This window comes from Bufo bufo, chromosome 9 (assembly GCF_905171765.1).
Source record: "Bufo bufo chromosome 9, aBufBuf1.1, whole genome shotgun sequence".
In the NCBI taxonomy this organism is placed as follows: Eukaryota; Metazoa; Chordata; class Amphibia; order Anura; family Bufonidae; genus Bufo; species Bufo bufo.
This window is the reverse complement of record NC_053397.1, coordinates 8939958-8952356: the sequence shown is the minus strand read 5'-3', so window position 1 is coordinate 8952356 and position 12399 is coordinate 8939958. Positions and strand designations below refer to the sequence as shown.

The following is a 12399-nucleotide window of genomic DNA, read 5'->3' as shown; positions in this document are numbered from 1 at the left end:
AACTCCTCCCAGTATAGGTGAATGCCCCAAAGTATACAACATAGTGTACAGGAAGTCACCCTGAAAAACATCAGCAACCCAGGCCCCAAAATATGTAAGTCTAAGCCCAAAAATATCACACAGCGGCACTGGACCCAATACAGACTGTCCCTCCAAACAATTAAGTGACCCCTTGAAGTCACAACCATCTAATACACTGCAGGTTACCGCTCCCCAATATCTGACAACCTACTAATACACTGCACATCACAAACATCCCAATATTATTATTTATTATTTTATGCACGTCTATAGCTCTACTATATTCCGCAGCACTTTACAGACATTAGCCTCCAACTGTCCCCAATGGGGCTCACAATCTAAGGTCCGATCAGTCTGTCTTTGGAGTGTGGGAGGAAACCGGGGAACCCGGGGGAAACACAGTGAGAACATACAAACTCCATACAGATGTTGTCCTTGGTAGGATACGAACCCAGGACCCCAGCGCTGCAAGGCGCCGTGCTGCCCATATCTGACAACCATCTAATACACTGCAGGTCACCCACAAACCTCACCGTTCCCCAATATCTGACAACCATGCACATCACTGCTCCCCAATATCTGACAACCTTCTAATACACTGCAGGTCACACACAAACCTCAGCGCTCCCCAATATCTGACAACCGTCTTGGGGACTCAGAGAAAGAGCTGAGATTTCCCAGCCCAGACGGCCCCGAACATCAGCCCTGCCCTATGCTCCCGGGTGTCGGCGAGCGGGTCTGGGGTCTGTATATTTAGGGGGTCTGGTTTGTTTTGGGGTGTACTGGAGGTGGTCATGTACTATTTATGATTCAAACGTGGTAGATTAGGGGCGTGTCCTATAGAAATGGGCGGGGCCTACGGCATATTGTGCACAGTGCGCTAAGCGAGCTGCATTTTGTTAGCGCTAACTCCGATCCACGTCATTTAACCCCTGATGCCTCAGTCAGTAGCGCCTGCTACATCTAAGCAGCTAGACCAGGGATCAGCAACCTCCAGCTGTTGTGAAACTACCACTCCCAGCATGTTCCATGCACTTCTCTGGGAGTTCTGAAAAGAGCCAAACAAGTGTGCATGCTGGGAGTGGTAGTTTCACCACAGCAGCTGGAGTGCCGGAGGTTGCTGATCCCTGAGATAGACAGAGGAACGCCCCCAATCAGGCATAGGTCGGTACAGGAGCTGCATACGCAAAACAGTATTTTTTACCTCCTAGAACTTGAAGTTGCTTCATTGTTTTCATTTTACAGCAGTAAAAGAATGGGTTGTAAAAGTCTACACACCCGCTGCTAAAGAAAATGACCCCAGGACTGCGTCCGACAGCGGCACTGCACCTTTAGCACTCTGGATCAGGCAGGCAGCAGGTGTACGGGGACTGTGCCCACCTGGAAGAAGGAGGCGCACGCAGGGTGTCGTCTACCAGTTTTATTTGTATCTACGACTCACCAGTGTGCAGACTCGTCATCATCGTCGCCATAAATAAGACACATAAAGCTTTTTTCCATTTAAAAACCAAAAAAGTGCTGTACAGATAAAAGAGCCTAGAACCCCCACCCCCTCGGGGTCAGCGGTGGTGGAAGGTGCGGGGGAGGGGCGGCATTCGCTAAAAATCTATTGCAGTCTATTTACAAGGTGGAGATAAGATATTAGACGCAGCGGCCGATGTCCACAGAACCGGGGAGGAGGCGCGGCCGTGAAGCCGCCCAAGATCCAAAAAACTTCTGTTACCTTCCATAAACAGCGCCACACCTGTGCACTGGTCGGGCTTGGCATTGCAGCTTGGCCCATCTGTAATACCGGACTCAACCCATGGACAGGCGAGGCACGCGCGGACACACCCTCATCCAGACTGGGACGCCCTGTCCTGCTGGTGTGCTACTATGTGTCTATGCAGGTAAAATGTCTGGAATCCGGAGGATTGTCTACACTGGATACAACTGTAACAAACCCGCAGCTGGGAGAAGTATTGGGTCTGTACAGGTTTTCAGCCTCTGAATGTAAGAATGTTCCTACTCACTAACAGCAAGCAAAGATCTTGAAAATGGACCTGAAACAAGGTACATTAGAAAGCTGCAGAAGGTTACATTGTATAGTGGAGCCGCCTCATGCCATGGCTCAGGTATCACATGTACAGACACCTACAGACTTCTGGACACACGGATTCAGGCTTGCTGGGACTTGCAGTGTGAATCCGGGCTCTTGCTAAGGAGCAACTGAAGAGCAAATGTTATTGAAACCTGTATTTACTTTTTTAAAGGGACTTTTTCAGTTTTATCAAAAAAGAATCGAATCCTGAGAAGCTCTGAAACTTTGTAATTCATCACTATTCTCATGATCTCGGTTTGCTGGCAGTGAATGGAGACATTCTGACAAGAAAACAAGTTAGGCTACTCTCACATTAGCAGCAGTCTTCTCCGGCAGGGGACATGGCGTAGTTTTATTCCAGCCGCCTCTCGGCATGTTTGCCGTACTGCTGACGGAACTCTGGCCCGCCTCCATTATAGTCAACGGGGCCGGAGCGGTAGTCGGGGCCACGCGTGCACTAGCGGCAGCACAGATCCGACAGGCTGTTCACCCGCCAGAGTTCCTTGCCACTAGTGTGAAAGTAGCCTCATTCTGTTTCAGGAGGGTTATGGAATACCTATGGCATCCATACAGAACACAGCCATGACCAATCAATCCTCCAACCGTCAGCTTCCTGCAGGATCGTCCCCCGCCCTCCAACCGTCAGCTTCCTGCAGGATCGTCCCCCGCCCTCCAAACGTCAGCTTCCTGCAGGATCGTCCCCCGCCCTCCAACCGTCAGCTTCCTGCAGGATCGTCCCCCGCCCTCCAACCGTCAGCTTCCTGCAGGATCGTCCCCCGCCCTCCAACCGTCAGCTTCCTGCAGGATCGTCCCCCGCCCTCCAACCGTCAGCTTCCTGCAGGATCGTCCCCCGCCCTCCAACCGTCAGCTTCCTGCAGGATCGTCCCCCGCCCTCCAACCCTCAGCTTCCTGCAGGATCGTCCCCCGCCCTCCAACCGTCAGCTTCCTGCAGGATCGTCCCCCGCCCTCCAACCGTCAGCTTCCTGCAGGATCGTCCCCCGCCCTCCAACTTCCTGCAGGATCGCCCTCCAACCGTCAGCTTCCTGCAGGATCGTCCCCCGCCCTCCAACCGTCAGCTTCCTGCAGGATCGCCCCCCGCCCTCCAACCGTCAGCTTCCTGCAGGATCGCCCCCCGCCCTCCAACCGTCAGCTTCCTGCAGGATCGTCCCCTGCCCTCCAACCGTCAGCTTCCTGCAGGATCGTCCCCTGCACTCACCACACTAGTAACCCGAAGCGCCATTTTTACCCGCCTGTATATTGAGGTGGAGAAACTCTTTAAACGGACAGCACTTGATTTCAGGAGGTCCAGGCGTTTGATATTGAAGGTCTATCCTCGGGACCTGGACCCCTGTGTGAGATATTTCTGCAACAAGTCTTTTGCATGTGAATTCACCCTTATGCATAGTGAACATGACGTGCTTTACTATTTACATGCATGTTATTTCTGCCGCCCTGATGGTGTGTGGCCCTCTTCGTGATGAATGCTGGGGGCCTCAGACACACGATCCTGTGTGGTAGTCCTACCAGTCTCTGGAGCAGTAAGAAAGCACAGAAGGAAGTCAGAGACCAAGCAGTGCATGTAGTAATAGTCCCATGAGCGCGCATCCACTCAAGATGAGGAACTTTACCACTACTTTGCTTTCTTAGATTGCACTGATCTTAAATCCTTTCTCCTACTCCTATCACATCCAGAGCTGCACTCACAATTCTATCGATTACCCTTAAAACTAATCTGGGGTCCAATAATCTACTACAGTCGTGGACAAAAGTTGTGATACTGGCAAAAATTTTAGTTTTCCCACAGTTTGCTGCTTCAGTGTTTTTAGATCTTTTTGTCAGATGTTGCTATGGTAACCGAAGGACAATTATAAGCATTTCAGAAGTTTTTAATATTTATTGACAAATCCATTAAGTTTATGCAGAGACTTGACCGTTCTTCTGCACTTTTCCCCGGATGTCAGCTTCTGGGCAAACCCATTCTTGTCTAATCAGTGCTTGGAGTTGATCACAATTTCTGGGTTTTTGTTTTTCCACCTGCTTTTTGAGGATCGACCACAGGTTCTCAATGGGATTGAGATCTGGGGGGGTCTCCTGGCCAGGGACCCAAAATTTCAATGTTTTGTTCACCAAGCCACTTAGTTCTTACCTTTGCCTTGGGTTATGGTCTTTATCATGCCGGAAAAAGCATTCACCACATTGCTCCTGGATGGTCCGGAGAAGCGGCTCCTGGATGGCCCGGAGAAGCGGCTCCTGGATGGCCCGGAGAAGCGGCTCCTGGATGGTCCGGAGAAGCGGCTCCTGGATGGCCCGGAGAAGCGGCTCCTGGATGGCCCGGAGAAGCGGCTCCTGGATGGCCCGGAGAAGCGGCTCCTGGATGGTCCGGAGAAGCGGCTCCTGGATGGTCCGGAGAAGCGGCTCCTGGATGGTCGGGAGAAGCGGCTTCTGGATGGCCCGGAGAAGCGGCTCCTGGATGGTCGGGAGAAGCGGCTTCTGGATGGTCGGGAGATGCTGATCTTGGAGGAGGTTTTGATTCCATTCTTTATTCAGGGCAGTGAGCCCACTGCCTTGGATGAGAAGCCTCACAAGAATGGTCTTCAGATACTTTACTGTTGGTATGAGACAGGACTCATGGTAGCGCTCACGTTTTCTTCTCTGGACAATAATTTTTCCAGATGTCCCAGTCTGTAGGGGACTCCATCAGAATAAATAACTTTCCCCCAGTCCTCTGCAGTACAGTCCCTGTACTTCCTGTCTTTGATGTTTCTCTAGGATAGAAACGGCTTCTTTGCTGCCCTTCCTGACACCAGGTCGTCCTCCAAAAGCCTTTGCCTCACTGTACATGTAGGTGTCCTCACACCACCCTGCGGTCAGTGTGGTGACCCAATCCCATAGCTGAATCCTGTTTAGGAGATGGTCCCGGCACTTGCTCGACTTTCTTGGGTGCCCTGGAGTCTTCTTGTAGTTCTTTATGATCCGATAAATGGTTGATTTTGATTTAGTTGCAGTCTTACAAGCAGCAATGTCCTTGCCTGCAACGTCCTTTTGATGCAAAGCAATGATGACGGCACATGTTTCCTGGGAGGTAACCATGGTTAACAGAAGAAGACAATGATTTCAAGCACCGCCTTTTTAAAGCAATCAGTCTGCTCTTCTAATTCAATCAGCTGCCTTGCCCCTTTTAACACTTTCTCCTGAGCTAAAGAGAAGATCACCGACATGATGTCAGCAGGGCTGAAATCCAATGAAATGGTGTTTTTATATGAAGTCCATTTTCATGGCAAGGGATGAATTTATGGCAATTCTTCTGATCACTCTTCATAACGATCTAGAGATAATGTAGATTGCCACCAGAAAAACTGAATCCGAAAACCTAAATTCGTGTCAGTCTCAAAACTTTTGGCCAAGATTGTACACTGCAATGTAAAAGATGCAGGTCAGGGGCCACCAACCTCTGGATCTCGAGCTGTTGTGAGACTACAAATCTCAGCATGGTCCATTCACTTCTGACAACAGTCGAGCAAGTGTTCAGCCTGGGAGTTGTAGTGCCACACCTGCTGGAGTGCCTGGGGCGGCCGACCCCTGGTGTAAACATCTCGCTGTCCGCGCTGAAGCAGGAGGCAGCGAGGTCACAGCAAACAGAAGATGCCTGAATGCCACTCTGAGTGGGGCTCGAGCAGAAATTACGTAATTGCAAACTTACTGAAAGTGACGTTATTCGAAATGCACCTATACCTTTAATCAGCACCCATGCAGTCTCCTGATTTAAACCTGTCTCTAGTAGCACTCAAAGTGAAGTCGTCCCGGTTCTGTGGAGATCTATTACGCTCAGGCACAAAAGAAAATGTGAATAGCAGCAATAGTGCAGAGCGAGCTAAAGCGATGGAGGCAGCAGGTAATGCCAGGTGAAGGGAAGCATACCAGGGGGCTTGCACGGGGTGGGGGATGGGGACTCAGGGAATGGAAGACGGAGCTGGACAAGACTCCTGCCGAGGAGATGCAGACCCTCTTGAGTACCAAGTGGAAGGACAGACAGAAGAATTTTCCACAGTTGAAAGCCTCCATCTCCGGATCTTGATTGTTCTGCCGACTGACGGGTATGCAATGCTCTGAGTGCAGTCTGAAGGCGGGGGGAGGGCGCAACCAAGTAACTGACCGTGGTGCTTCCATTATCTCCACTGATCCTCGTGCCCCACAAAACCTTTCACGTCATGGACGACTTGATTATTGTAAGAACATGTGACACTCCATTCCAGGGGTCCACCCTGCCCCCCCGTTCTGCTTTGGCATCTTTATATCAAGTCGACATATCGGCATGCCCAGGGACGGCTCCTAGGAAGTAGTCGACCAAGGTTTGGGGCAAGCAGCAGCGAGACATCTCTAAAGAAGCAGCACGGTGCAAAGGGCAGACATGAAGGCACATAAGTATGTGGGGGGCAAGGCAAACCCCGGTGGGGCGACCAGATGGATGGAGATAGAAATCATGAAGCCTAAAGACCTGTAGGGTCAACCAGGGCTCAAACAGGAAGGACGGACTGGATATGGGACGGGCCACCGATCACCGCAAAGAGAACAGAAGGAATATATTCAGCTGGACGGGTCGAGAGCGAACTTGGGAGGCAGAGCAGGAAACGAGGACATGACCCCGGGTGGACAGCAGCAGCACATCCTCAAGCAGATGGGCCCCGGTGGCGTGCCCTCCGAAGTGTGAGGAGCATATGTCCACAGGGCAGGGAGATAGAGGGCACGTCCGTGGGGCAGGGCAGGAAGGGCACATTCCATAATATAGAGCAGCAGCTTCCACGACTCTTAGCTACGGCGTGTCTTAGAGTGCTGGATCAGCCACTGCAGGGTGATATCTGAGGAGAGAGACATCAAGAGGTAAGAATGGAGAGACTGCAGGGGGGCCCAGCACACCGTCTCCCCGCCTCTTACCTATGTTATCCTTCTCTTTACAGGAGATAGAATAGCAGCAGATTTCCCTGTCCTGAATCATCGCCAGGTGCCTGTGCGGAGAGAGCAGCGGTCACATAAACATCCGCCAAACATCCCGGATCCCTGCTGCATCTTATTACAATATTAGGGAATGGCATGAATGACCATTCCCGAAAATAATGCATTTATGGCAGTAGGGGTCTGATTATACCCCGCAGCGGTTCATACATTACAGGCTCTGCGGGATCCGTCCCCAGAACACCACAGGCTATAATCAGATCCAGTAGACACATTGCTCGTTGTCCGATATGATCGTTACATTGGCCCTCACTCTAGGAAGTGTAATGATTACATTTTGTCGATCAGCTGCCGCTCGTCCAGCGCGCTCGGGAGGTCTCTTTTATTCCCAAGAATCAGAACCTGTAAAGAGATAAAACATCGGGTCAGTGGTCACCATACAGAGGAGCGCTCGTCAGTATCGGTCAGGGCCATGGACCTGGAATGGAGTGGGGGAGGGGCGTCCGCATGCCCAACCACGACTTCAAACTCCTCGGTCTAGTAATTGGTGGGGGGCTCAGCAGTCGGCCCCCCAACAACGCATCTAGCATTTATCATCTATCCAGTGAATAGCTACAATATTACATTAATAATTCTATCATTTGCAACGTATATGTTGCTTTTCAATTCCTAACCATTTTCAAGACTTCTGCTTCCTGACAGTGAACGGATAGGTCTCTGTGCAGACCTAATCCTTCTCACAGCAGAGGTCTTGTTTCAATTGTATCCAGTCTAGACAATCCTTCATGAGCCTTGACTTCAGACTGATAGATTTTACCTGCACTGATACATTGTAACAAACTATCAGGAGAGTTGGCAGTGAGGGTCCCATGTTCATATGTACCTGCACTGCTTAGAAAAACTATGTTTTATTATATGCAAATGAGCCTCTAGGAGCAATGGGGGCGTTACCATTACACCTAGAGGCTCAGCTCTCTCTGCAACTGCCCTGCCCTCTGCACTTTGATTGACAGGACCAGGCGTGATGACGTGTTCCCTGCTCCCCTACATCTCCGTCTACCATCCTTCCCGTGCTCTCCATTCAGCCAATAACTCACGACTGACATCCCCCATAATCTGAACCTCTCACTCCAGGCTCCAAGACTTCCCCCGAGCTGCCCCAACTCTCTGGAACGCCCTACCGCAAGCAAGTAGGTCAATTCCCATCATCCACAGTTTTAGGAGCTCCCTAAAAACACATCTTTACAGGGTGGCCGATCACATCCCCCAAGTCTCCTCTCTTCACCCCCCCCCCCTCCCTTCAGAATCATTATAAGTCTAAACCTGATCCATCACATCCACACCCCATGCACTCAGAAGCTCGACGCCTTTTGTCTCACCCCCATCTCCTCATAGATTGTAAGCTCTTGTGATCAGGGTCTTCATTCCTCGTTTTCATCACTGCCATGTATGTTGCTCCGATTCTGTTTGTACATGAACCCTCTAATTGTAAAGCGCTGCGGAATATGTGGGCGCTATATACATAAAGATTGTCTGGATACAACTGTAACAAACCCCCAGCTGTGAGAGGTGTAAGATCTGTATATGCTTCAGCCTTTGGATGTAAACATTCCTGTTCCCTTTCAGCGACAGCAAGAAGAGATCTTGACAATGGTGAGAAAGTTGCAAATGTTCTCATGATACAATGGCTGTGACTAGTTCGGGGCAGGCACGGCGCCCTCTGCTGGACACGCACCGGTATACCCTGTAACTGCGGTTTATCCAGCAGGTTGTGCAGTTCATTACGAGACGCTTCTATCTTCTCGCTGTCGGCCGCGTCCACCATGTAACTGCGGAGGAAGAAGGTCACAGGGATCAGTTAGGATTATGTGCTGCATACAATTAAGGCCTCTTGCACATCACCGTATGTATGTTGCGATTCGCAAAAAATACGGTTGACGTCCGTGTGCATTCCGTATTTTGCGGAACGGAACAGCCGACCCCTAATAGAACAGTACTATCCGTGTCCGTTATTCGGACAATAATAGGGCAAGTTCTATCTTTTAGCGGAACGGAAATACGGAAACGGAATGCACACGGAGTAACTTCTGTTTTTTTTTTTGCGGACCCATTGAAATGAATGCTTCCGCAAACGGTCTGCAAAAAAAACGGAACGGACATGGAAAGAAAATACGTTCGTGTGCAAGAGGCCTAAAGGGGAGGTTCCCGGGGGTCAGACAGCGGAGGTAGAGACAATGTAACTTACACTATGGCGTTGACGCCCCGACAGTAGCGCTCCCACATGCTGCGAAACCGAGGCTGCCCCCCGATATCCCAGATCTGAAAGAAAACACAGGGGAAGGAAAAGAGCAGACATGTCCATCGTCACTACACGGTTCAGGGAATATTTCAGGATCTCTGCTTGGTTTCAGTGAATGGCGACTCTTCCTTTTCTATCCAGTGTACACATTAGCACAGATCTGTCTCCGGTTACAATTAGAGATGAGCGAAGCGAATTTCGGATGGAACATCCAAAGTCGCAAAAAAATGTGTTATAATGCTGTACAGAGATCCTTCTCCGTACAGAACTAGAATGTACTGTCTCCGATGAGGCGAAGTCTATTATTCACGAAGTCGCACGCGACTATCTTCGGTAATTAATTATTACAGTGAAAAACTTTGGAACCGAAGCCGAGTTCAGTGCCAAGTTTTTTTTTTTTTTTTTATTTTTTTTATTTTATAATATTTTTTATTTGAAGTATTCAAAATTGTACAATCATGGGAGAAGCAGGATTCGTACATAGTCAATATTAAATTGTACAAGGTTAATGTTTGATATAAACAGTAACAGAGAATTAAAACTGTAACTTGGACACGTGTTAGTTATTAGATGAAATCTGATACACAAGCTTCTCTTGGAATCTGGCGTGAGAACACAAGAACATATTTGTATACCTTTACTTCTTTCTCATACTGAATATATGGTAATTAAGTAGGTGTATAAAGTACTGCTCTTTACTGACTGGAGATTACTGTGTGTATTCCTGTTGGCAGAAGTCGGCTATTTAGCAGAGGTAGCTTGTCCGTGTTTGGAGTGACTGTATTTCACCCAGTTATCCCATCTACCACTAAATTTTTTGTAATTGCGCGCTTCAGCAGCCGCCAATTCCTCGAATCTGTATATTGTATCAATTTTTTCCCTCCATAAATCAGGAGACGGGAGTTCAGCTGTGAGCCAGAAACGAGGTAATAGGAGGCGTGCGGCCATGAGCAGGGTGTGGAATAATGGAGGAATCATTGATGTAGAATCAGTGCCAAGTTTTGAAGTGGTTAATTTCGAATCAATTACCGAAGTTATTCAACAAAGTCTCGCGCAACTTGGAGAATAACGTACTTCGCTCATCAGAGCCCATACATTCTAATACTGTACGGAGACAAAACTCCGCACAGCGTTATTCCGAAGTTTTGAACGAACCCCAAGCTCGCTTCGCTCGACTCTAGTCACAATGTATGAGTCTTTGGCAGCACAAATCTCTCTCCTGATAGTTTGTTACAATGTATCAGTCTGGAGTCCCTGTTTACCTTCACAGCTCATTGTAACAAACCCTCAGTGTTCGCTCAGGGCACTTTTTCATTCTTTGAATGTAAACAAGAATGTTTCTATTCAATGGATGTCGAAAAATTAAAAATGGAGACAGCACGTACGAAAGGCGGCATTTTATTCCAGATGCCATAAAATTCCGCCTTTCAGACGTGCTGTCTCCATTATTTATTTTTTCGACATCCATCAGTTACCTTTTTTACCCCCCCCCCCCCACGACGAGCACCCGCAGCATCATCACTAAGGAGTGCTGTTCACCCGTGTTTTTGTTTCTATTCAATGACAGCAAGCGGAGATCTGGGAAATGGTGATGAAGCTACCGGTACATTTACAGATGACCCCGTTACTTCTTCGGTATTTCCTCACCTTGATGGTGACGTTTCCTTTTGTCACTTTCCTCATGTTGAACCCGACGGTCGGTATCATGTCCTCGCTGAACTGCCCCGACTGCGGGAGACACAAAGACCGGGCGTCAGCCGCCGCCGCCAACAGGGGGCACTACTACCAACTGTCTTGGGCCGTTACATGCTGGGACTTGTAGTTCATTACATGCTGTGATGAGTAGTTTATTACATACTGTGATTACTGGTTCATTGCATGCTGGGGCTCGTAGTTAACTGCATGCTGGGGCTTGTAGTACATTGCATGCTGGGGCCTGTAGTTCATTACATGCTGGGGCTTGTAGTTCATTACATGCTGGGGCTTGTAGTTCATTGCATGCTGGGGCTTGTAGTACATTGCATGCTGGGGCTTGTAGTACATTGCATGCTGGGGCTTGTAGTACATTGCATGCTGGGGCTTGTAGTTCATTACATGCTGGGGCTTGTAGTTCATTACATGCTGGGGCTTGTAGTTCATTGCATGCTGGGGCTTGTAGTTCTACAGCGGGGACCCCCTGACTGCTGCCCTCCCCTCCTCTCACCGCTATGACATTGACAAAGGTGGTCTTCCCCGAGTGCTGCAGCCCGACCAGCGTCAGCTCCATCTCCTCCTTCCAGAAAAGAGAGCGGAACCAGTCCAGCAGCCGAGACAGGAGGGACATCATGGCGGGGTCCGGCCGGGGCCTCCGGGGACGGCAGACAGGGGGCGCACTGCAGGGACCAGAGGCCTACGGGCGCCGGAAGACACCGGGACTCACAACAGCAGCCTGCTCACCGGAAGCGGAAGTGTCTACCGGTGAACGAGCCCAGGCCGACGCCCCCTCTGGCGGTAAGACGTGGTACTGACTGCCCGGCCAATAGCAGCGATGGCCCCGGCACTACAACTCCCATGATCCCACTGCAGAGCCGGTCATAGCCGGGAATTGTGGGAAATGGAGTTCACGTTTTCATAGGGGTAGCCCTTAGTTGGGAGCGGTTGCCCGTAGCAACCAATCAGAACCTGTGAAATATGGAATCTGGTTGCTATGGGCAACTGCTCCCCTTTTCTTTTGCAGCAGTTTTTATAAATCTCCCCAGTGCTGCCGAATTCAACTACTTGGGTGTCTATAGAGTGGGATACATGATGTGTGAGGGAGTCTATAGGGTGCGATACATGTGCAATGGAGTCTATAGGATGTGATATATGAGCGATGGAGTCTGTAGGGTGTGATACATGTGAGATGGAGTCTATAGGGTGCGATACATATGCGATGGAGTCTATAGGGTACAATACATGTGCGATGGAGTCTGTAGGGTGCGATACATGTGCTATGGAGTCTGTAGGGTGCAGTACATGTGTAATGGAGTCTATAGTGTGCTATATATGTGCGATTGAATCTATAGGGTGT

At 49.6% G+C, this 12399-nt stretch overlaps 1 protein-coding gene across 1 annotated transcript; it reads right to left on the bottom strand.

The window, feature by feature from the left end:
- Positions 1–4968: 4968 nt before the first annotated feature.
- On the bottom strand, positions 4969–11826 carry ARL8B (ADP ribosylation factor like GTPase 8B). The gene is made up of 7 exons (XM_040407640.1): positions 11554–11826; positions 10998–11078; positions 9297–9370; positions 8787–8880; positions 7386–7453; positions 7034–7104; positions 4969–6957 (listed from the first exon to the last, which is right to left on the bottom strand). Exons 1-7 carry the CDS (start codon positions 11674–11676, stop codon positions 6908–6910), a joined length of 561 nt encoding a protein of 186 aa, XP_040263574.1. The 5' UTR covers positions 11677–11826; the 3' UTR covers positions 4969–6907.
- Positions 11827–12399: the final 573 nt, after the last annotated feature.